The sequence below is a fragment of the Barbus barbus genome (assembly GCF_936440315.1).
Source record: "Barbus barbus genome assembly, chromosome: 34".
Classification (NCBI taxonomy): Eukaryota; Metazoa; Chordata; class Actinopteri; order Cypriniformes; family Cyprinidae; genus Barbus; species Barbus barbus.
In genome coordinates, this window is record NC_136762.1 from 14,076,381 (window position 1) to 14,103,697 (window position 27,317).

At 37.8% G+C, this 27,317-nt stretch overlaps 1 protein-coding gene across 2 annotated transcripts in view; it reads right to left on the reverse strand.

Annotated features, from left to right (window-relative positions):
- Positions 1-27,317, reverse strand: part of LOC306853984 (glutamate receptor ionotropic, kainate 4-like) — a gene marked incomplete at its 5' end in the record, with an annotated part of 197,932 nt that overhangs the window by 95,992 nt on the left and 74,623 nt on the right. For both annotated transcript variants that reach the window (XM_079391731.1, XM_079391732.1), the window contains 2 exons: positions 19,587-19,640; positions 25,053-25,231. In XM_079391731.1, coding sequence (XP_079247857.1) covers positions 19,587-19,640; positions 25,053-25,231 — 233 coding nt within the window. The remainder of the gene's footprint in view (positions 1-19,586; positions 19,641-25,052; positions 25,232-27,317) is intronic.

The window sequence follows — 27,317 nt, forward strand, 5'->3', positions numbered from 1 at the left end:
AGGGTTTAAAATTGTACCTTTTTGGGTACAACAGCTTGTCCCTGGAGCAGTACCCTTAAAAGGACATATTTGTACCTTTTTTTACCCCCAATAGGTACATATCAGTACCTTAAGGGTACGTATTACTACTCTAAGGTACTAATATGAACCTATTAGGGGTAATAAAAGGTACAAATATGTCCTTTTAAGGGTACTGCTCCAGGGACAAGCTGTTGTACCCAAAAAGGTACAATTTTAAACCCTTATTTTTCTGTGTGTAGTTACCTGATATACAGCATAGCTTATATATACTGAAAAAAATGGCACATTAAATATTTATACACATTAAATATATACATTAAAATATGTATACTTAAATATGATTACTCTATTAATCTATTAATCAAAAGAAATATCTAGATTAATTTATTATCAATATAATCCTACACGTAATTTGCTAAAGGAAAGGCAACTGTATTTAAGTACTTTTACAAAGAATACAAAACAGAAGGAGAGAAGTGGCAGAAATCCAACTCTGTCCTCCAATGTGCTGACCTCTTCCTCTTCGGATTAATATTGCTATATTTTTTTGGGGCACAACAAATGAAGTTTCCAAGTGCAAACTGCATTGTCTAACCTCTATCTTCAGCAAACCACTGGCTTTATGCCATTTCATCCTGACAGATTGCAACTTGAAGCAAGAAAGTCTAGGTCAAACAAGCCACTAATAGACAACAGAGCTGTTCTCAGACATCTCACGTAGCACAAGCTGGTTATTTTACACCTTCCCCACGTTTGTTAAGCCAAAACAAATCTGTTGACAGATGTGAACAGAGGAGAGAAACTGACAGTGATATTTTGGTGTTACAAAAAGAGGTGGAACACATTAAATGATGTAAATATAACAGGTGGAAATGACAACAGAAACGCAAATTATTCTGCTATTGGGTTTTGTGTGGAAACTACAGTTGTTGGTTATTAGTTTTGTCTACCTCCGACAGTGAGGTGGATATCGCTATACCGCCCATATACTGTATGAAAACAGTAGCCAACCTACTCAGGGGTCCCCCAGGGATCGGTGATTGATCCCATGCTGTTATCTCCAAATCTCTTCTCAATGCAGCTGGACCAGCTCCACCTCACCTTTCATCAGAAATAATGGTCTGTCTTGCATGCTGTCCAACACCTGAGATTAAATCACAACTGGACAGAACAGCTCTTTCTCTCACCGTCACTATGACAGAGACATGAAGCTCTCACTACTGAAGTGCAGACAGACCTTATTTGAGATCATGTTTTGTTTTACAACATTCATCTCTGATACATTCACACCGTGTTGAATGTGCAATTTATGAGATTTTCACATTTGATATTCATTTGAGTCTTTATTTGGTCATGTATGTCAAGTAGGTTGTTTGTCTAATCAATGTGCATCTGTCTATTTGAAATCAATGTGCATTAGTTTAAGAGCCATTTTTACTAAACAGGGCAGATTAGCGCGAGAGAGCAAATTCCAAATCCGCGCCGATGTGTGTGTAAATTTCTGCGGGTGATTTACTAACAACACGCAAATTAAAGAACACAGATGAAACATCTAATTTACATATCGACCAACGCAATATAACAAGCGCAGCACAAATTAGCGTCGCAAATAAAGAAATAAAGAAGCCACAGTACATTGAAAAGAACCAGAGGCCAAAAAATGAAGGGTTGCAAGAAGTTTTGATAGACCTGGTATTGCGTGAATCCTAGTTGAGGGTTCCAAGTGGTCTTTTATTTCCTTAAGCAAATTAAAAATAACATGGCTTGGCAAACTATATTTTTGTGTTCTTTTTGCATTCCAAATAAATTAATACATTTAGAAAAAAATCCTCTCCCTTCTACCACACGCTCTCTGTTCTCTGCAGTGCCCCTTCCTAGCAACAATAATTCCAGCCATTTCAAGTGCAAAATAGTTAAAGACATGCTTTTTTGAGCATTAAATAATGGCGCAAATAACATTAATTTGACAAATGTTAGAAAAACGCGTTGCGTGATTCATTTGAATACTCTCCTCCCATAACTTTTGCATCTGAAAGGGAAACTCCTAAAAATGCATATTCAATAAGATAGGTCAAAAGCTATTCAAAAATAGCTGTGTCAACGCATTTTCAGTGCTAATTTGTCAATGCGCATCTTTAGTAAATCTTGACAGTACTAATACCAAAAGATGGTTTGCGCTGACGCAAGCTGTTAGTAAAACTGGCCCTTAGCGCCAATCCTTTTGATGGATTCTGGCAGAATATACAATATGTACAGTGAGTGATAATGTATGGATATGCTTATCTTTTTAGCTTTCTGCTAAGAATAATAGTTCATAATAACATTGAATGTGTACATACCAATAAGTGCTAAATCACTGTGTTTGTTTCTAGCAGAAAACAATAAAAATAATATGTTGTCATTATTGGTAAATTATTTTATTATTTAACTTAATTTTACACATACATACAGTATCTCAGAAGTGGGTACACCCCTCACATTTTTGTAAATATTTTATTATATCTTTTCATGTGACAACACTGAAGAAATTACACTTTGCTACAATGTAAAGTAGTGAGTGTACAGCTTGTATAACAGTGTAAATTTGCTGTCCCCTCAAAATAACTCAACACACAGCCATTAATGTCTAAACCGCTGGCCACAAAAGTGAGTACACCCCTAAGTGAAAATGTCCAAATTGGGCCCAATTAGCCATTTTCTCTCCCGGGTGTCATGTGACTCGTTAGTGTTACAAGGTCTCAGGTGTGAATGGGGAGCAGGTGTGTTAAATTTGGTGTTATCGCTCTCACTCTCTCATACTGGTCACTGGAAGTTCAACATGGCGAACTTCCAGTGACCAAGATGGCGCCGCTGTGTGAAAATATCCAAATTGGGCCCAAAGTGTCAATATTTTGTGTGGCCACCATTATTTTCCAGCACTGCCTTAACCCTCTTGGGCATGGAGTTCACCAGAGCTTCACAGGTTGCCACTGGAGTCACTAGAGACTTTGCGCTCCTCCACCTTCCGTTTGAGGATGCCCCACAGATGCTCAATAGGCTTTAGGTCTGGATACATGCTTGGCCAGTTCATCACCTTTACCCTCAGCTTTTTTAGCAAGGCAGTGGTCGTCTTGGAGGTGTGTTTTGTGTCGTTATCATGTTGGAATACTGCCCTGCTGCCCAGTCTCTGCTTCAGTATGTCACAGTACATGTTGGCATTCATGGTTCCCTCAATGAACTGTAGCTCCCCAGTTCCATCAGCACTCATGCAGCCCCAGTCCATAAGCAACAATTTTTTTTTCAGATCCTCAGAGAAATCTTTGCCATGAGGTGCCATTCAAGATTCAAGATTCAAGAGTTTTATTTGTCACATACACAATTATACAGAGTATAACCAGCAGTGAAATGTAGGTCAGGTCCGCTCCAAGGACAATGCAATTATAAAGTATACAAATATTAAGAGAAGAAAAGTAGAAAAAATAAAATAAAATAAAAGAATAAAATAAAAAGATAGATAAAAAATATAAATATAAATGTGCAGGTCAGTATGTTGTTGACTTAAATAGTACTAAGAGGAATGTGCAAAATAATGTGCAAAAAAGTTGTACAGGGTATATAATAGCAGCAATATGAGGTAGAGAAAAATTATGAATAGCTTATTGATATGGTGATATTTACATGGAGTCAAGTGATGTTATGACACAGAGTTAGAGTTTAGGAGCCTGATGGCCTGGGGGAAGAAGCTCCTCCTAAGTCTCTCAGTTTTTGCCATCAGGCTACGGAAGCGCTTACCAGATGGAAGCAAAGTGAATAGCTGGTTACCAGGGTGATTTGAGTCCTTGATTATTTTGACAGCTCTATTTTTGCAGCGTTTGAGGTAGATGTCCTGCAGAGAGGGGAGAGCAGACCCTGAGATGCGCTCAGCTAAGCGCACAACTCTCTGTAGTGCTTTGCAGTCCTGATTGGAGCTGTTTCCATACCACACTGAGATGCACTGAGTCAATACACTTTCTATGGTCCCTGAATAGAAAGTTTTCAGGATTGCTGGTGAGACCCTGAATTTCCTCAGCTGTCGCAGTTGGTACAGTCTTTGCCTGGCTTTCTTTACCTGTGTTTGGATGTGTGTAGTCCAAGTCAGGTTCTCGGAGATGTTTACACCGAGGTACTTGAAGCTGCTCACCCTCTCCACAGGGGTCCCACTGATCATAAGAGGAGTGTAGGGCTGCTGCTGTCTCTTCCTGAAGTCCATGATCAGCTCTTTAGTTTTGCTCACATTCAGAGAGAGACAGTTGTCCTGGCACCATGATGTGAGTCTCTCTACCTCGTCCAAGTATGCGGTCTCATCGTTGTTGGAGATGAGGCCCAGAACCACAGTATCATCAGCGAATTTGACAATAGATGTGGAGCTGTGAGAGGACACGCAGTCATGCGTGTAGAGAGAGTAGAGCAGGGGACTCAGGACACAGCCCTGTGGGGCTCCTACGTTCAGAGTGATGGAGTTTGAGGTGAACTGGCCAACTTTCACCACTTGAGGTCTGCCGGTGAGGAAGTCTTGAATCCAGTCACAGAGTGAGGAGTTTAGGCCGAGGTCTGTGAGTTTAGATGCCAGCTTGATGGGGACTATAGTGTTGAAAGCTGAGCTATAGTCAATGAATAGCAGCCTTACATAATTTCCATTGTTGCTATCCAAGTGTGTGAGGGAAGAGTGGAGAACGTGAGAAATGGCATCGTCCGTGGATCTGTTTGGGCGATAGGCAAACTGAAGAGGGTCCAGAGTATCAGGGATGGAGGAGCAAATGTGGCTCTTTACAAGTCTCTCAAAAACCTTCATGACTATAGATGTGAGGGCAACTGGGCGATAGTCATTCAGGCAAGAGGGTTTATTGTTCTTTGGCACAGGGATAATGATGGATTTTTTGAATGAGGTGGGAACCACGGCGGTAGCAAGGGACTCATTAAAGATAGAAGTGAGCAAACCAGCGAGCTGATCGGCGCAGGACCTCAGAACACGGCCGGTTATCCCATCAGGTCCGGCTGCTTTCCTGACGTTCACTTTCTTTAGCGCCCTCCGAACCTCATCCTCCGACACGGTGATTACAGGATCATCGCTGCTCTGCCTGTTGCTTCCAGACGCGCTGGTCGGCAGAAACGCGCCGCCGCCGTTGCCATCGAAGCGGCCGTAGAAGATGTTTAACTCGTCGGCCAGCAACGGATCTGCTCTCACCTCCGCGGAGGATTTGTTTCCGAAGTCACAGATGGTCCTCAGTCCCTGCCACATCCGTCGAGAGTCGTTGAGCTGGAAATGAGACTCAATTCTCTCTCTGTATCTGTGTTTGGCGGCTCTTACTGCGCGTTGGAGAGCATAGCACGATGCTTTGTACTCGCTCGTATTCCCAGACAGAAGAGCCTCATTGTAAGCGGCGGTGCGTGTGTTAACCGCGGCACGGATTGTTCTGTCCACCCACGGTTTCTGATTGGAGAATGTCCTTATCGTTATTGTTTCTGTAGCTTGCTCGGTTAGCGTGTTTACGAAGCTTAATGCTACATCCGTGAACTCGCTGACGTCAGAAGAACTCGCCCGGAACATGTCCCAGTCGACGTCATCAAGCGCCGCCTGCAGCATAGTCTCTGAGTGGGAGGACCAGCGCCTCACTACTCTCTGCACCGGAGGTTCCTGAACGAGCCTTTGTTTGTATCTCGGTGTTAGAAAGATGGCGGCATGGTCCGATTTGCCAAAAGCCGGTAGTGAGCGGGCTTTGTAGGCATCCTGGAACTGAGTGTAGCAATGATCCAGTGTGTTTGGTCCTCTAGTTGGACAGGATACATGTTGATAAAAGTTCGGCATGACCTGCTTGAGGTTGGCTTTGTTAAAGTCCCCCGCGATGATGAAGGCAGCGTCAGGATGTTTGTTAATGTGGCCGCTGAGCACATCGTGAAGCTTAGACAAAGCCAAGCCAGTGTCCGCCTGTGGTGGAATGTACACAGCAGTAACAATGATCGATGAAAACTCCCGGGGCAGATAAAATGGGCGGCAGATAATGGAAAGATGTTCCAGATGAGGCGAGCAGGAACGCGACAGAATGGAGATATTCCTGGGGTCACACCATTTCTTGTTGATCATGAAACATACTCCTCCACCCCTGGATTTACCGGCCTCTGCTGTTCTGTCCGTCCGAAAGACAGAGAAGTTATCACTCGGCATTACAGCAGTGTCCGGGACCGAGGACGAAAGCCACGTTTCTGACAAACAAAGGATGTTACAGTCCCTAATGTCCCGTTGGAAACTAATCCTGGCTCTAAGATCGTCCATCTTATTCTCCAAGGATTGGACATTAGCGAGGAGAATGCTTGGGAGAGGAGGACTGTGAGCCCTTTTCCTGAGTCTGACTCAAATTCCAGCGCGCTTCCCGCGGTGTTTCTTGATCCGTCGCCTCGGGGGGGTGTTGTTTATCTCCGCGTTCCGAAGAATCTCCAGAGGCCACGCAGGATTCGTGGATAAAGTGTCCTGAAACAGGTTGGTGTAGCGGTTTCCAATGTCCAAAAGTGTTTCTATGTTGTAGGTGATCAGTGCCGACGTGAGATGTGTAAAAAGAGAAAGTAAAACTAAGTAAAAAAGAAAGTAGAAGCAAATTCTCAGTGGAGCGAACCTAACGGCGTCCGAACACAGCGGCGCCATCTTGGTCACTGGAAGTTCGCCATGTTGAACTTCCAGTGACCAGTATGAGAGAGTGAGAGCGATAACACCAAATTTAACACACCTGCTCCCCATTCACACCTGAGACCTTGTAACACTAACGAGTCACATGACACCCGGGAGAGAAAATGGCTAATTGGGCCCAATTTGGACATTTTCACTTAGGGGTGTACTCACTTTTGTGGCCAGCGGTTTAGACATTAATGGCTGTGTGTTGAGTTATTTTGAGGGGACAGCAAATTTACACTGTTATACAAGCTGTACACTCACTACTTTACATTGTAGCAAAGTGTCATTTCTTCAGTGTTGTCACATGAAAAGGTATAATAAAATATTTACAAAAATGTGAGGGGTGTACTCACTTCTGTGAGATACTGTATATTTTCTATGCTACTTATTACACTGCTACTGCTATGAACAAATACAATATTACCATAAATAAATGGATATGAAAATTAGTTTTAAATTTTGTTTTTACCATTTTTTATATTTTCTAGAATAATAGTTTATTATAACATGGAATGTGTACTGTACATAACAACGAGCCTAGCAACAACACAAACACTGGAACTAAAATTATTAATATAAAATTAATATCTGCAATCTCAAATCTTTCTTTAACTGAGGAATACCTGAGCTGCTAGCATCTATCAAAAGTTTTCTTCAAATTTCTATTTTAGTCTCACCATATGAAGCAGTAATGGCGCAAACATATACTGTCTGCCTGCATTACATAACGCTTGATCTATCAGAAGCAAGTATTTCAGAGAGCTGTGTAATTATCAAAGAAATCTGGCAAAAACGGCAGCCTGAGCAAAGCTAATTGATAATTTCAGAGTAATAGAATATAATTTCAGACCCATTTATACTTATTACAAATCGTCCGAGGCAAGACCGGACATGCAGAGTGAATCAAGCAAACCCTCAATCATTCAAGGTAGGGAGCGGCCACTGGCATCGCTTGCATCTAATGAACTCAATATAGCAGGTGCCAGAGATCAGCCATTGCTTCATGTTTTTCACAGCTAAAAAATAAAAGATTGATCTTTTAGCACTTTCACTGAAATGAATCCCCCAATTGTGTAATTAGCACAGGCGTGGATAAGGAGGTCTCAAACACTTTACATAATTATAAAACAGGGGAGTTGTAAATCATCTGCTTATTGCCCGAGGGACAATTACAAAAAAATTTTTTTCTAGGAAAAACGAATGTAGTCCATGCTTATCTGCACATCGGGGTAACGGCAGGAACTTTCAGTGAGTGCTATCAGCTCAATACATTTGTCAACAGGGAGTAATCAAGGCCACAGAGGAAGTAAGACTGCAATCAAGCTGACAGAAACTAATCAATATGCAACAAGGCTTAAGACAAGTGGCGTAAAGTTAGGGAGAGTTTGCCACCAAACCGAATGACTATTTTTAGCAAATATCTCAATATGGCCATTGGATCTGTGCTGCAGTAGCACATGCTGGATTGAAATGCATAATGGCCGCCAAATAGTACAGTATTGCTTACAAGTTTCATTACCTCTTAAATAGCTTGGCATTAAATGTACAAGCTGCAAATATCAGGAAATTTACAGCCTTTCTGATATTTTCACGTACTATTACAGTGCTTCTTTCATTACACACTCTATTGACTGCTGAGCTTTACATCCATCCAAACAGAGAAGCAGAAACCATGAGAAGTCCTCAACGCCTGAATAATGATTTGTGAGTATTGACAAGCACGATACGGACGTTGACTTCTATAAGTCAGTGCAAACCACTTTGCTCAGACCTCATGGATCCATGTGTTGTGAACCTGATTGCTCTTAATGTGTTTGAGGGTCGTTCCACCATGTCACTGCATTGGAGGAGCGCAAGAGGGTGGAAACTGGATGCAGGTGAGTTGAACTGGATATTCATGAGTTAAGCTGGTGGTAAATGAGGTCAGCAAATAGGATGAATGGTTACGGGAAATGTTCCTTTTCCAACCAAATTTGACACGGCAGATAAAACAATAGATAGAATGATCAATAGACAGGATGATAGATAGATAGACATAACATTATAACAATAGACATAATGAAATCATCTGGAAGCTGAATAAATAAGTTTTCCATTGATGTATGGTTTGTTAAGATATAGGGCAATATTTGGCCGAGATACAACTATTTGAAAATCTGGAATCTGAGGGTGTAACAAAATCAAAATATTGAGAAAATCACCTTTAAAGTTGGCCTTTAGCAATGAATAATAAAAAAAATAAGTTTTGATATATCTACTAGGAAATTGATCAAATATCTTCATGGAACATGATCTTTACTTAATGTCCTAATGATTTTTGACATAAAAGAAAAATGGATAATTTTGACCCATACAATATACTGTATTGTTGGCTATTGCTACAAATATACCTGTGCTACTTATGGCTGCTTTTATGATCCAGGGTCACAAATATAGACTATATATAGAACAACAGAGATAGAAAAATTGAACAATAAATAGAATGAACGATAGAAAGAATGATAGATAGAATGATAGAACGATAGACAGAACGATAGATAGATAGATAGATAGATAGATAGATAGATAGATAGATAGATAGATAGATAGATAGATAGATAGATAGATAGATAGATAGATAGATAGATAGATAGATAGATAGATAGATAGATACACTGAAGGATAGAATAATAGAACAATAAACAGAACGATAGAACGATAGATAGATAGATAGATGGATGGATGGATGGATGGATGGATGGATGGATGGATAGATAGAGGATGGATGGATAGATGGATGGATAGATGGATAGATATAGATATAGGATAGCAATCCAACACATGCTTATGGGGCAGATGATGTGCAGCAATGTATTCATAGCAAACACAGATAATTTGGCTATAATGAATGAATGAACACATGAACAATGAGCCCGTCAGAAGCTGGACCACCCTGCTTGTAAAGTGTGTGCCTGTATGTATGACTCTGCTCTGATCCCTGCTTGAAGCACTGCGGTGATGACATGTCTGACAGGGCGCATCAGGACCATGTGACAGGGAAATTAAACACGAAGAACAAAACAAACAGAAGACAGAAAGATAGACAGAGAGAGAGAGACAGAGTAAGAGAGTGGCAGCTGACGACAGCCATAATATGTGGAGAAGCGGCCCATGCGGAGGCCTGATGAGCATCAGCGCAGATCTCCCATTCACACAACCTTCAAATGACATCAGAGCCCCCCAGCAGCTGATGCAGCTGAGCTGATGTGATTTATTTAATCCAGCCGAGTAGTTTGGAACTAAGGAGAACAAATCACTTTGATGGAATTCATGATGGAAACGTAGGAGTAGAGAGAGAGAGAGAGAGCGAGAGAGAGACAGACCAGGGTTGTTTCAGACAGCTGCTGAAGCTCACAGCATTTCTGCTGTGTAACTGTGGCTCTAAAAAAAATAAAAATAAAAAAGATTTCTGAGTTACTATATTAAGGATTTCCTTTGATAACGGCCATAAATTATACAAAGTGTTATCAGGAGTTGGCTATTGAAAATTATTACAAACTTCATCATAATGAAATCTAATAATACAAAGGGGAAGAGGATCATATTTACATTCGAATGGTAATTAATCTACGTAGAATAGAAGCCAAATCCCAAAGTGCAACTATAAGCTTCTTAAATGGTCTGGATTCAGTCAGATTTACTGAATACAAAGAGCTTTCTGTGTGCTTGTCACAACATGTGTAAGCGCAAAATACGTCTTTAGTTTAGCCCATTCATTATGCTGCTTCCTAAAAACAGAAAACTGATAAAATGTATACCTTGGACACAATGAAAAAAAATTTAATAAATTGCTCTGGATTAAAACCGTCTGCCAAATCACATAAATGTAAATGTTACAAATGCCTAAACTGTAAAATATTGTGTTGATAAATTATCTTACAGAGCATTTTCAGTGTATTTTCCAGAGTTCAGCACTCCTACACATGGCAAAAATAGCCAGTGCTCATGCGGGCAGTGTGAATGTTGAGACCTGCTAACATGGCTGTCAAAATAAATATGTGCAAACTTACTGTACGATGTAAAACAAAATCAAAGCAAAATGGCCACCACAAACATAAATCTTCTTCTTAAAGGAACAGATCAACCTTAAAATTAAAAACAATCATTTGTTTGTTGTCACAAACTCAAATGACTTTCTTCTGCACATTCAAAAGATAATATACTGAATATGTTACAGCTCTATTAAATGAAAGTCAAAAACATTTAGGAACATTTAAAGTAATGCATGGTCACATGATGTGCAAGAACCAGAAAAAGATCAAGCTAATGTTTTAAGTTCATGTCAATGCTTTGGATCCCATTGGCTTTTATGATACAGACAAAAACAGTTTTAACGTTCTCCAAAATATCTTCTTTAGTGTTCTATAAAAGAAAGAAAGTCACTCAGGTCTTGAGTATAAAAATCGCAGATGCTTTAGGAAATCTATTCTGCCCTATGGTCTCTCTTTCTCCATAAATATCAACTGATAGAGCTGTATTTACGTCCACTCTTGCTAATAGTCCAGATGGGAAGGGTTCTTGACACGGCGTATCAAAACAACACAGAGGCGCTGCTCGCAGTGCTCCACGATAAATGGAAAGTCTTTTCGGTGATTGCGCGATCACGGCTAATTCAGACGGTGCCATTATCTGAATTGAGCGATTGTTTCTTGATTATTCGTGACCTTCTATTTTACGAGGCCCTTCCCTGCAGCTGGTTTGCTGAATTAATGTTTCGAGGAGCACATGGTCTATCTCATAAGCCCTTATCAGCTAAATCTGGTAAAGATAGATTTGTAAGGAAGGAATTCATTTGTCACTTGAGACCCGTGCGCATCTCCTTGCAATCCATTTAATGATGGCCAAATGACGAGCATAATTGCTCATTAGTTTTTACAGGCCCTCATGCGGGCCACCTTACATGTGCATCAAAAGTGAGTAGGACACATACAAGCACACATACGCAAAACACCAGCGAGAGAGAAAGAGGCTGTTTCCTGATGGAAAGAGTGGAGGAAGTTAATGCTGCAGAACAGCTGATTATAGGCCTCTTTACCAGGTCAGCTGTACATCTCTCCCCTCAGCCCAGGGCTGGACGCAGAGCTGAATTATAGGGGGTAAACAGTGTAGACGGCTTGGGTTGATGGGAGTAGACGGCATTGGTGAGCTGCCCTGGTCTGGTCTGTCTTTCTTCATTTCCTCTCTATCAGCTCCTGTGAGGAGATCTGACTATGAGGAGACCCCGGCAGGCTTATCACTGACCCTACATAATTCTCTCTTTTTCTCTCACACACACATATACACACACACAAAATATATACACACAGCACATAAAAGGCCAGTCAGCACTCTCTGTGGAAAGGACACTCCAAAATGAGGCTGTTTTATGCAGCAGGAGATCACAGCACATGAATAAATGAAGAATGGCAGAAGGTCACACACACACACACGCACACACACACACACACACACACACACACACACACACACACACGCACTCACATCCATTCACCACCAAACGTTTGTTTTATATTATGCTAAGTTTTTTCCATGGACTTCTACTCTTAAACCTAACCTTTACATAAAATATTTTTCTTTTTTAGTTTCTAATGAAGATATTTAGTCCTTTTACTAAGCCGATTTCATTACAGGCTGCTGGGAGGTAATGGAAAGTTGTACTATTCTTGTAGGGACATTTGGTCTCTGCAAACAAAGTAAATCCTGAAGGTGCAGTCAGATTTGTGATGAAAATCCAGTCATTTTAAAAGGATCCCAAGCAATGGACTCTTTTTACAAGACTGTAATGGCATGTTTCAATGGTCATCAGCATCGTAGTCTCGCGTAGACAGACCCTCAGACTAATGGCAGAAGGTCTGGGAACCTTGGCCACTTTGAATGGCCAAGGACCGCCCAAGAGGCCATATGACTGAGACTGTAGGTAAAGCCACCAATCATGTTTCGTTTTGTGCCGTGTCATGTTTAGGGGCGTGGAAGTGTCGCCACAATAACAGACCAGTGTATAAATCTCTTGGATATATTTGAAAGATTCTATGCCACGAACTTTACATATTTCACATACTTTTGAAAATCCAGTGTTTATTTAATACTGGTGAGCGGTCACTGTCACAGTTGTAGACAAAATTACTTTTTTCTTCTATGAAGGGGTTTGGCATTACGACATCTTTGTTTCCAGATGGAACGTTAAAGAACGTGACACACAACTCCCGGAATTCCTGTATAATTCAACCAATCCAATGACAACTTCGAAACTCTTGAAGTGTTTCCAATTTTGTGTGCCATATGCATCAGACGTTCAGCCAATGGTCCATGAGATTATCAGCATTGTAAGTCCTCCAAAGATTTTTATATTTACATTTTTTTAAATGTAAGTACATTTATAACACTATACTTTATATTACCTTTGCATCAAATCACAAAAAAATAGTTTACACTAATGCAAGGGTGTTTCTAATACAGCGTCTATGGGAGTGACGATAAATTTGTCATCGTTCTCTCTTCTGACTGCCGTTATCAGTATCTCTCTATTTTTTGGAAAGTCGTGAAAACACTATTGTGGAGTTTTTTTTTTTTTTTTTTGCTATTTGAGCAAATGGGAATGCAAAAAATATATTTGTGGTAGTTTCCCATTCATTGCTATAGAAGTTTACCCAACTACGTATGATGCTACTGAGAAACCCAGAAATGTGAAAAAGGTCCATTGGGAATTTTGCATAAGGGCAAAACATTACCTTTACGCAGATTTCGCAAGGGTTTGGAAGTTGATCGCGTGATACTAAATTGACCGACAGAAAAATTATTGGTTTAAGCTACACTACTGACAACAGGCAATGGACGTTTTTGCCCATAAAATTCAACTTAATTAATTTAAAAAAAAAAAAGAGACAGATTTAATTTTTGTATATCCAAAAATCAATATGCGTAGCCTGATTCCTGAAATTAATAACTCTTATGAAATGGAACTTTTTTTTAGCACATACATCAAATTCATATGGCGGGAATGGTGTATTCCGAGTCACAAACTAATAATTCATATGAACATGTTTCTTGAATGAATCCAAAACATAAAACTACGTGTAGCTCAAATCACAACACAAATAGCTATATTGAATATTTCAAAAAGATGAGTTACTGGTTTAAATCAGTCTAACTCACTACCCCTGTTTAATTTACAGCTTTAGCAGAGAGAGAGTTTCTTTCATAAATCAGCAAAATTAATATATGATCTAAAACACACCCAAATGCATTAGAATCAAGAGCTTGTGAATGGGAATCAAACTGAATAGGGAATACTGTATCAACCTCACCCACATGTAATGCATGTACACATAATATATTATGCATGCAATCATTATCAGACATCCCTGTATTAGCTCACTCTAAGATAACAAATACCTTGGTAAACACCACAAAACAAGGTTTAATGTCAGTGGTAACCAACATATCAGTTTGGTGACAAGATGCATGCAACTTTTCTTTCTGTCCCCTACCAGCAACTTGAAATGATTAAAAAACAAATTACACAGGTGAGTGGCATGGCAGCCCATTCATCAGTGTCATGTGAAGCTGGGCCTCGTGGGGCTGCTGAGGAGACTTCGAGAGCGGCCAGTAATGACAAAACCCCTCCATGCTCCATAGAAATACAGCAGCTACGTGATGCTGACCAGCTCTTTATTCAGTCTACTTATGCAAAGGCACCCAAAGATGGTCTTGTTCATTTCCTTCCTGTCTCTCTCTACTGTCTGGTCTCGGGTTCCTCCTGAGCCTGGCTCACAGCCGGTTACCTTGTGTCCTCTGCTTTAACTCTGAACACCCGCCAGTGTTTGCTCTCCGTGAGTATGACTTCAATAGCCCTTTTAACAATGGCTTCTGCTGTTTACAAACCGTGAAGAAACCTTCCCTTTCTGCACTTATCTTTGAGAAAAAAAAGTCACATCTGTAATTCCGTCCTGCTGGTTAATGCTCCAAAATTTAAACGGTGGAACAAATAATAGAAAGAGAAACTGGTCTTGTTAATTACCGGCAAACACTTCAGTGTTTGTATGAGCTATAAACAGAATCGTGATTTAACAGTCTGGTCCGTTCTCAAAAAACCTGGCCCAAAAAGATAGTGTGTTTGTGTTTTATATGCTTAAACAAGCCACATCTCTTTTGTTGTTTTGTTGTAGCTGTATTTTATGCCACTCACAATGCTACATCATTTTTGTCCATAACTCAACGTTAAAGCTGCAGTAAGCAACTTCTATTTTCGAATGGCATGCAAAAATATCCCTATACTTGCCTGTCAGGTAGCACTGAAATTGGTATCCTGAGAAATATCACAGTACTAGACTTATACAGTAAACTGCTCTGTAAAAGAGGAAAAATTACTCTTGCAAGCATCAGCCAATCAGAAAACTTGAAGGCAGATTTCTGCCAATGGTGTATGTTTGTAGGCGGGGCTATTTGTTGAATAATAAAAGTAAGAGGAATGTTTAGGTAATTATCATTTACAACAGCTGTAACATGACAGGTTGCAGAATATTTTTGTGTAGGCTACATGACACGCTCTTGTTTTTAATAAAAGCTAGATGGAGCATAACATAAGCAGTCGCCGGACGTAAAGGAATTTTTAAAGGAATAGTTCTCCCTTTCTGTGATCATTTATTCACCTTCATGTCAATCCAAAACTGTAGAGCTTCTACTTCTTTCTCTTGCAGAACACACACAAAAATATATTTTGGAGATTGTTTCAATTGTTTTTGTCCATATAGTTAAAGCCAATGGGGTCCAAAACAACACTGGTCCCCACAGACTTTAATTGTACAGACAAAAAATATATTTTTTCTTCTTTTGGGTTGTGAAAGCAAGTCATACAGATTTGGAATGACATGAGGGTGCGTAAATGATGACATAATTGTCATTTTTGGATGCACAATCCCTTTAACTTGACACGCTTCTCAAAAACATAGCACTCAAGGTACAAAGTGCTAACAGCGAGATGCATCACAGCTGTCAAAAAAACATCTGTTTAGAGTATGTCTACCTTAAAAATCAATAATGTAGCCAGTGCTAATGACCCTGACTTCTCATGTTAATACACTCTGTCAAAAACAGGCTATACTTGAAGTACAGGATTATAAAACCAGAACATAAAAAATTACAAAATTTGCCAATGTAATCGTCTCCTTCATAATTCTCATTAAGGCAGACAAAACCCAAGAACAAAATTTCTTTCTTTGTAATGCTTTGTGGTTAATATGCAATTAATCTAAACCTGGGGTTCATAATGTCTTCTTCATAAGGAAGTCTATAATTACACCCGTGAATTGAGTCTGAGGGACCTTCATCAATTTTTCTCATCACATTGTTCTACTCGGGATCGGCAACACGTGTGATGAGGGCACACAATCTGTGCCATGTGTTTCAACAGATGTGTCAAGAACGGGAAAAACAATGTTTTCTGAGAACTTTTGCAGAAATGTCAGATATGCCAATGTGAACTTTCTGATCTGCAAAGATTGTTCAATAAAAGCAGATCTCTCAGGCACACTGGTCTTGCTGGCATACCTCTTCCATTTAAACGCAGCACAAAGGCTGACTCTCTGGGTGACAGTCAAACACAGATGAAAACGTTCTTCACTCGGCAAAGCATTATTGCTTGCACAAATCACAAAGCAACAATCCCTTTACTGCTCACCTGTACGGCAGTCACCACCAGAGAGAATACATCTAGTAATTAGAGCAAAATGGCTTCGCTCCTTTCCTTTCATTATTGCAATTAACCTACTGAACCTGATCTCTAACGGAGGAGGGAAGGATGTTGTATCAAATTACAGGGACGTTTCATAGCAGCGGTAGCTCTTCTCTTCCTGCGTGATAATGAGGACGAGATTGGAATTGACATGTAATGTCTGAAAAGTGAAGTTTCTGAAAAGAGCAAGCCGGAAACTGTACTGGATGTAGATGGAGATTACATCAAAGACTTAAAGGAAAAAAATGGGGCTCTCTAGAACATGTGGTAGTTTTTTTAATTACCACATGTACTTTTTTTAAGTAAATTGTAGCTAAAGATACTAAATCATAGCATTGTTGTCAGATTGTATTAATGATTTATAAAATATATTATTGAAAGAAACAGATTTGGAGATTTTAGTCATTCTCTGTCCAAGTACATAGACCTAATCACCTTCTCAGTGTACTCTAGAATAGTAGACGTCAACCTTTAAAGGCCCTGATATTTTTATTTCATTTCAGCCCTGGAAGTTTGCAGAGACCCACTATTTGAGAACCACTGTTCTACAACATGCATAAGTACAGTTTTAGCATCAATATGATAGCAAGCGTTTTTCTCTATTCAAGTCCAAGTCTGATGCACACTAGAAGGTATTTTAGCTTGATTGTAGCTTAAAGGTCTTTGCACACTCAGTCCGAAATTCCCGTCTGAAATGTTCACATTCTATTTTCTGCGTTTTCGCATCCATAAGCATTTTGATAGAAAGGATGACGAACCCGAAAAAAACGCATTCGAAAATTTCGGACTCAGTGTGCAAAGATCTTAAGATGATAAATGACAGCACTGTTGCAAGATTTTATTGCTGATTTATGAAATATATATCTGAAACATACATTTAACCAACAGATAAAGATTTTGGCCATTCCCTATCAGACAGGATCAATACTTGAATGCCTAATAGCTACAAAAAATAGATGCCTGGATTCTGTCATGATTTACTAACTCTCATGTCCTTTTAAAATATTAAATATGTATAATGTATTTATATTTGTGTGTGTGTGTGTGTGTGTGTATAAATATATATATATATATATATATATATATATATACACACACACTTCATAAAAGTATCAATTTCAAAATGTATCTTCATGTTTCACAGAAGAAAGTCATACTGTTTGGAATGACATGAGAATGACAAAATTATGGCAGGCGTTTTATTTTCGAATAGACTATCCCTTTAAAGCGATAGCAAAGCACATTGCACATGATAAATAACTGCACTAGAAAAGTGCACTTTGGGAAAAGGTTTGTATATATGCTGTCACTACTAATGACTGATTGCTCAAAATGATTCACAAGCAGCAGGTGAGCGTGATTCATAAGCTTGCCTGGACACTGTGAAGTCCTGATTTACATTCGCTGCGAGAGAAATGCTGTAGTTGCTGTAATGTACAGAAACAATATATCTGAGCCAAGATCCCACGGGGACTTGAATTATTCCCAAGACAGATGGATTCAGGTGAGATGACAGAGACGTAAAGTCATGTGTGGGTGTGATGTTTTGGCCTCGGCTCGCAGCTCGATCAAAAATTGCCTTTGAAAAATGCCCCGCCCCCAGCACAGTCATAAATTGGACTCGCTTATCAGCAAACCGATTCCATCTCTTAAAGTGCCTAAGGTGTCCTCTACATCTAAAGAGGCCATCCATCCATCCATCCGGTTCTTTTCTGAGTTTGTTTAAAAATGGGTGCAGGCTTTGCCTCCATCTTGGCAAGGCCTCAGCCAGCTACTTTTTAGGTCAGAGGTTCCCAAAATATTTTGTCAGCTGAACATCTATAGATGTGAAATATTTACTTGAAGTACCATCTGAGAATTAATATTGTTATTATGCAATAATGCAATGACACATCTGCGTGTTCAGTTCTGAGGTCACATGACTTGCAAGTAAATAGAAAAAATATTCTAATAATATACATTTTTTTAGTTAGTGCTTTATGATTCTCTATATATGTAGGGCTGCACAACGTAACCCAAAAATTATATTAGAATTATTTTGTCATATATGATTGCCATTTAAACTGCAATGTGACAATTATGAAAACTATATCTATACATGTAAGTATATTTAAGCATTTTAATAAATTATATAGCAATTTCAGTTTTATTTTAAATAATTGTGCAGTCACATTTCTTAATTTTAATTTAAAATTTGAAGAAAAGCTAATAATCAATATATCTATATATCTAAAATAATATTTATTAATTACATTGCAATTTCAGTTTTATTTTAATTAATTGTGCAGCCTCATTTCTTAATTTTAATTTTACATTTGATGAAAAGCTAACAAACAATTTATCTAATTCCCTTCATAATAAAAAACTTCATTCAAAAACTGCATGTTGTGTTTACTTGTGTTATCTTTGATTAATATTTAAATTTGTTTGATGATCTGAAACATTAAAGTGTGACAAACATGCAAAAAAATAGTGTGAAAAAGGCCTGTCAAAATGGCATAATGCAACACCAGCGTGCAGATAGGAGGACGGTGTGGCGTTAGCGTGTTGGACACATGAACGACGCGTCAGGAGAGACTAAATAAGTAAAGGAAAGCAGTGTGTGGAAATGAAGTGGCTTCTTTAAATTAGGTTGGAGTGTGTTGAAGTGTGGATGAAAAAGTTTTGAAAAATCCATCCTGGTTTGTTATTTCTAGCGCACATAAGCGTGAAACAGAAAGATTGAAAAGGAAACATCAAAGATACTGTTTATAGGATCCTTGAATCAACTCCAAAAAAAACAACAAATCAGTGCAAGTGCCACACCACTTTACGCTAGATTTCAGTGTGGTTTCAGCCTCATCATTAGCCATTTCAGATTTTTGGGTACACTAATTATTGGTTATGTAATTTTACGCAATAAAAATCAAATAAACAATATTGTACAATATTATAACTTCCAACTAAGAAACCAAATTTAAGCAGTTAACAAAATTTTCCCTCTCGTATTTAAATGTGAAATAAAACACGTAATTTGGGAGGAAGAAAGGAAACTCGACTTCTTGACTTTATATTTGACAGGCATGTGCTTTAAAAACTCTTGCAACAGAGAGCATCAGACTTAAATTCCCTCACCAAGGAAGTCAGGATGTAGGTGTAGTACACTGACAGCATCCCCAACTCTGAGGCCTGGAAGATAAAAGAGAAGAGAGAGCAACATTAAACACTTTTGACAAGGCTAGGCTAATTTAAACAGCTACTTAGACTAAATCCACACATGGCATTGCCGGCATTGAGAAACAAAAGGCAAGGTTCAATGCTTTGCAAAACCTGTTCAGAGTTGGGTGAAAGCTAGCAAAAGACAGACAACATTCCCGTTCTGTCATTGCCATTCTATTTATCAATTCTCCACTTTCTCCAAGGAAACAAAGCAGCAAATATAATATGTCAATCAAATGTCAGGGGTGAAAACACTTTCAACAATTATTTCTATGGAAACGGAGAGACAACGGGACAGTAAAAGGGACAGTTTAGAGTACAATAAATGCACGAGAGGGAAATGAATTGAGCGGTTGGGCGTGTTGGTCTTCTTTCCATAGCAGAAGAAAATGTTAAATAATTAATAAAAAATATATTGATCAGGAATAACCGGCAGTGAAATATAATCACATTTCCTAGAACAAAATGAACAATGAAGTAACTTGGTAGTTATTATAGGTCTCACAAATAATCTCTCCAAAACTGCTCTTGCAGATCTTTTCATTAACCTTGCAGCCATGATCAATAACCTCAAGCCATACAGTGCATACACAGATTTATTTTTAGTTATTGTGCACTTCAGAATAGGATAGGAATCACAGTAGTTGTTTAAAATTTTAGCTGATAATTTTGTCATTTTTAATAATAATAATACAATTTTATTTTGTTCTTTTGAACTTTTTATTCATCAAAGAATCCTGAGACACACACACACACACACACACACACACACACACACACACACACGTATATACTATATATACTTGTATATACAAATATATAATATATATATACAAATATATATACAAATATATATATATATATATATATATATATATATATATATATATATATATATATATGTATATCTGTATATCTGTATCTATATCTATACATATATATCATCACAACAGCAGCAAATAAGCATCTTAGAATGATTTTTGAAGGATCATGTGACACTGAAGATTGGAGTAATGCTGCTTACGGTCATGGAAATAAATTACATTTTAAAATATTTTAAAATAAAAAACATTAAATTGTAATAGTAATAATTAACAATATTACTGTTTTTGCTGTATTTTTTTTTTTTTTTTTAAATAAATGCAGCCTTGGTGAGCATAAGAAATTGCTTTCAGTAACTCTTTAATATAGGGACCAATACTCACTATTAATTAGTTGCTTATTAGCATGCTATATTATTAATTTATTGGCTGTTTATTAGTACTTATAAACCACATATTCTGCATGACCATATTTTACAACCCTAATCCTACTCAATACCTAAACTTACCAAACTACCTGACTAACTATTATTAAGCAGCAAATTAGGAGTTTATTGAGGCAAAGTCGTAGTTTATGGTTTGTTAATAGCGAGAATTGGACCTTAAAATAAAATGCAAACTTTCTTTCAAGAACATTATGAAAAAAATCTCACAATCCCAAAACTTACGTAGCTTCCTTAAGGCTGATTAATTGACTAGTCATTCAGGCAACCCACTCCACGTTTTTTCTAGACTTTGAAATTAAGCATTGTGCTCATCCCTTCTTCAAAATGTGCCCTCTAAACTTTTTTGCTTGAACATTATTAATGGCACAGCCCCAAAGTTATGTTCCTTCCGACCTGTGTGACATATACAACTTATGTGGCAAAGCATAATTTGTAGACGCCTCAGATCTGCTGACGGTAGCAGAAGCACCAGGTCTGAACTTCCCAAACTCCCCGCTTTGTTCCTACATTTTAGAGCATAAGTCATGCTAACACAGCACTCCTAGACACCTGTTCTCTTGTGGTTGCATTACAGTTCAAAGCAGCATCTGTATTATTGTACTTATACACACCCAGACTCCCTGCCTAGCGTCCCGTAATGCCCATCTGCATTTCATTTGACCAATGTTGTGTTAAAAAGCAAGAGAGAGAGGGAGAAAATGGACCACAGGAGCGGAGAGTTTTTCCAGGTTATGATAATTTTGTCCTTGCGTAAAGTATTTTATAATGAAAGATTTTCCCTGCAATTGCCCATGTAATTGAATCCTGTAACTCAAGCTGGTGTGTGAGCCGTGCTGTGAACATTGGCAAACAGCTCTAGCATGCTTGCCCTACACTCGCACCTCACAAACTGAACGAGTGCCAACTTTCCACAGCTCTGCCGCATGCTCGCTCCATATAGATCTAGAGAGAGAGAAAGGAACAGAGAGACATGAAGGGAAGATGTGAGTGGATAAAACAGAGGCAGCGAGACATACAGAGAGAAAGAGAAAGAGATGGGATCAAAGGGGTATGAGAAACATAGTAAGGGTGACAAACTGACAAGGAACCCACTGTGAACCGTGCAAGACACCGGCGTAACAGTGGCGGTTCTTGTCCCTGTCTCCATAGCAACAGGAAAAGCCAAGGAAAGACCTGTGATGGTCATCAGACACTTTGATTAAAGAGCAATGGTGTGAATAGGGAGGAAAAATGAAGGATATCCATTGGCTGAAATGTTTGAAAAGAACAAGATGACATGAAATGAGCAGATAAGAGTCGAGATATCATGAGAAGAGACAAACTGAGTCAAGACAGAGAAGAGAAGAGAAGAGAAGAGAAGAGAAGAGAAGAGAAGAGAAGAGAAGAGAAGAGAAGAGAAGAGAAGAGAAGAGAAGAGAAGAGAAGAGAAGAGGACAACACCATGAGCAGAAATGGGCTTGTGGTTATTATGAGATGTTAAGATGACATTTGAACCCTCTTTATAAACACAGTTTTTCCTGAGCCAGTGTTATTTCAGCATCATTGACGTTAAGTATTATAGTTTCCTTCATATTTTGAATCAGTTTTTTTATGTAAATTTTACGTTTTAGATGATTTAGTTCATCAGGTTAAACTAAATTAAAATGAGAAATGTTGCCTTGGCAAATAGCTAAAATAAATAAATAATACATAATAATAAATAAATAAATAATAATATTGAATAATAAATAACATATAAATAACATTAATTGTTTTTTTTAGGTTTTAAATGTAGTTTTCGTTTTAGTTAACTATAGTAGCCCTGCCATGAGCACTATTTAGTTGCGATCGCATTATCAAAATGTTGGCAAAATTGTTTTTGGTCTATTGTCAATAGAGATGCTTAAAACACAGCTTACATAGAAGTCAAGTTCAAACCAAGCAGCTTTCTGTTTCACACTGGTGCAAATTCATGTGACCAACTTGAACCCGTTGTGAAATCTTGCGGGGAAATCTTTTTCCCTCACACAAACTTCCCAATCACATAGATTCCTATTGAAATGTCTAAATTTCAGCTTTGAAATTTCACAGAACAACGGTAAATGTGACTGCACCTTAAAAGCCTATAAGGGGCCATTCACACATAATGTGGTTTTACATAAAAACAGTGACACACTAGGCAGTGGAGTGAAAAAAAAGTCTTTGAGATGTATTTTTAAGAAGATGAACTTCTTTTAACTTCAGTTATGCATTTTTAGACTGACTTGTCATACGCAATTGAGTCTGTTCATTTTCTTTCCATTGATCACATTCACTCTCTTTTCACCAGTCTGCAATCAGCCGCTCCTGCAGAGCCATTTATTTCTCTTTCCTGAAAATAATGATTCATGTTTAATTATGGCTCATACTTGCTGCAGAGGTGTGTGTGTTCAGTCATTCATCTATACTGAATTATTCAGTCATGAGGCCGCATCCATGCATGTTCATGTTCATTTGCATTGAATGTGTCAGAAAGAAAGATTTACTTACTACAGTTCATAAGTGTCAATCTTACAAAAGGGAAGCAACAGGCTCCGACTGAGTTCAAGGGTGGGATGAATATTTAACCCTATTATATTTAACTCTTACACTTAAAAAAACACATGAACAAAAGGTCATGAGAATAATGCTACACTGAGAATGTAGTAGAACACTTACTTATATAGTTTAATGGCATCATTAAATTCTTCCATCTTCATGAGCGAATGTTAATTTTATTCTGAGACTCAAGGTCATGGTCATTGACATCCAGATCTATCATGCAAATAGTAATAGCAAACTATTTTCAGTTTATAATTACATAACGATAGTCTTTTACTCTTATATTTTTGCAAACCTTTCAAAGCCTGGATGTATGGAGGTCCTGTGTAAGCTTATTTCTGCCAATTATGACTTTTTATCTCACTATTATTTTTTTCCCCTAAAATTTGCACGCTTATAGGAAGCTTCAATTTATTATAAGTTAGAAACTCGTAAAAACAAATTTACATATATATATATATATATATATATATATATGTATTTATTTATTTATATTTATTATGTATATATAAATACACACACATACAGTATATATTTGTAAAATATTTCCATGTATATATTTATATTCATATAATTGATATTATATATTAATATTTTAAATGTATAAACTTAACATATTTTTCTTAAAAATATACATGCAAGTGTGTGTATTTATATATACATAATAAATATACACAGGACACATATATTATGTAAACAAAAACTTTTATTTTGGATGCGATTAATCGTGATTAATCATTTGACAGCACTAATATACGCACACACACACACACACACACACACACACACACATATACTGTATATACATATATATTCTCCTGTTTATTATCGTTTACATTTATTTAATTGAAAAAATAACAAAAATGACTAGTTAACTGATTAGAGATTTTTGCAGCATATCCCTCTCAACACATTCCATCCTATGGAAACTTATTGTAAAAGCTTCCACGTACCATGTAGTAAAATATAGAATATATATAAATCGGAGGAAAAAAAGTCACAACTGTAAGATGTTAACTTGCAATTGTGAGATATAAACTTGCATTTCTGAGAAGAAAAGTCTGAATTGTGAGATATAAACTTGCATTTCTGAGAAGAAAAGTCTGAATTGTGAGATATAAACTTGCATTTCTGAGAAGAAAAGTCTGAATTGTGAGATATAAACTTTTGCGAGAGAGTTTGCAAGAAAAAAAGTCAAAATTATGAGATAAAAAGTTGCAGTTACCTTTTTTATCCATATATGCTGTTCAGTTTGTACCAATCAGTATTTTTGTCTTGTTTTCAATTAAAAAAATACTAAACAACCCTAAACAAGGCAAGTTTACTTGAGAAGAATTTCACAAAACATTGAAATGTGTTTTTAGTGAAAATAAATTCACTTTTAACTCACTGGAAAAGAAAAATAAATAATGGTAATAGCTAATTACATTGCACAAATTTGAATTTAATTAATTGAACGCTTTTGATTTAATTAAACTGATCTTGTTTCATGGGTATTTAGACAAAAACAATGATTTGTTTTTGCACAACAGGCCAATTGTCAAGCTGAGACGTACCCTTTCCAAAATTACGTGAGACATGGTGGCGTTGGCATCCACTATGATGGTGGCAGTCTTGTCATCGCGGATCTCCTTGAGAAGGGGGGTGGGATCCTGGCTGTCATCCAGCATGCGAACGGAAAGGGTTTCCTTGGAGATGAGAAACTGTCGCAGTAACACCTCCAGGTTTAATAGGCCTGTTGAAAAGGGGCACACACAAAACACTTCAGCGTCCTGAATCATGTCACCTTTGCTCACAACAAGAAATACATCCTCCCTCTCTTTTCACAGCAATTATGATACCATGGGATAGTCCCTTTTAAGGGACTAGAGTCGATTTTTTGTGGGTGTAAATATAATGCTATTACATATGTCTGAAAATTTCAGCTAAATTATCTGCCAATATTTTTTAATTGAATTCAACAAGGATAACAAAGCTTTTTTTTTTTTTTTTTGCTGTAGTGTATTTCCGCAAACTAATTTAATTAGTGAAATCATAATCACCCGAGTGTTCAATCTCGGTTCCTTTGGCAATTATGAGGCCCAGGAGAATACACGACTTGTGAAATGCACAACACTGCATCGCAACAGATCGTGACATCGGTTTATTATAATCTGACTCTTTAAATCTGAAAGGCTTTAGCTGCTGACTTCACACATAAAGCGGCCGATGCCATTGCTCACAGCTGTCATCTCAATTTCCTGCCGAGTTACTCAGCGTATATTTGATTAACCATAAACATTCGGTTTCTGTCTTTTGCTCATTGCACATCATATGCAATTTCACATTTAGTGCACTACATTAAACACGGCGCATTGCTAGCATTGCTAGCTAACACATGCGCTGACTGCACCGATCAAGTTGGACAGGAACTTGTGAGAACAGCAAAACATTGAGTTTTTATACCAAATCAGCTAACTTTGCTTGGCTTAATGGACTTTAAATTTGGGAGGATTGGCTAAGAGAGCAAAATGTGAGGATACATGGAAGGTAAATGAGAAGACGAAAGCGTGTAGGGTTAAGTTAGCACAGTGGGTAAGGTGTTAAAAAGAGGGTTCCAGCATTGGCAAAAGAAAAGCACAAAGCCGCTTCCCACACAGAGACTGTGATAAAAGCTTAGTGTCCATTCACTCTGAGCAGCCAATCAATTCCTCAGCTATCACTTTCCAGTGGGCTTTTACAAAGTGCCAACTTCATTTATCTTTAAAGCGCACACACAAAATGGGCAAATTCTACAGATGAAAATACACACATGCTTAAAAGCTCAGCAGAGCACTGTGCAAACATAACAGAAGAGTATTCGCACAGGTAAATAACAAGTATGTACACATGCACTCGGAGGATTGTATTTGACTACGCTACAATGCATAAACAATTCCTCAAATCTGAGGTAAAGTCAGCTTTTTTGCTAACTTCAGCTAGATTTGTGTTTAACTGCCACAAACCTTGCTGAAGAAACAAACAAACAAACAAAAACAAACAAACAACAACAAAAAAACCTTGCAGGTTTGCTGGGCTAATGTAGTCTCTGGGCCAGGTTAGGCTGGTTTTAGAGGGGTTTTGGGCACACATCAACAAGTTAAACCAGCAGAACGCCTGCTTCCTAACTAACAGGGAAAATGTTCTGTCAAGTTATGAACAAAGCACGAAAACATTAATCATAGAAACATTTTTCCTGAAACATTTCAGTTGGACACCAATCTAACATTTTTAAATGAATTCAGAAGAAAACATTCAAAAGTAACATTACCTTAATGTTTGAAAATGGAATGTTCCCTTAATGTTCACATAACATTTTGATCGTTCAGAGAAAATCCAGAAATAATGTTTTATAAAATTGAATGGAAACTTTAGCAAAAATGTTCCTTGAACATATTTTTGTCAGCTGGGTTAGTCAGCCTGGGCTAGACCCGCAAACCAGCTTTAGATCCCTTACCAAAAAGACGTATACTTCAAGTTTATTTTATTAAGTATACTTCAGTAAAGTTCAAGTATGTTTTTAAGAATACTTTATGTAGTAAGTATACAAATATCAGTGTACTAGTAGTATACTTGTAAATATACTATTTCAATACTCCTTGGGACCAAATTGGCCCAATTTCTACTATATAAAAGTACACTACAGTAAATGTTGAGTACACAACTAGTTTACCTCTGTGTTTTTAGTTTGTACTGAAAAGTAAAAGTTATTACACACTGAAGTATAGTCTCAGTAAACTACTTGTTTAGTAGTTATATACTGCAAGTATACTCATAAGTTTTCTTTAAGTGAACTTTACATC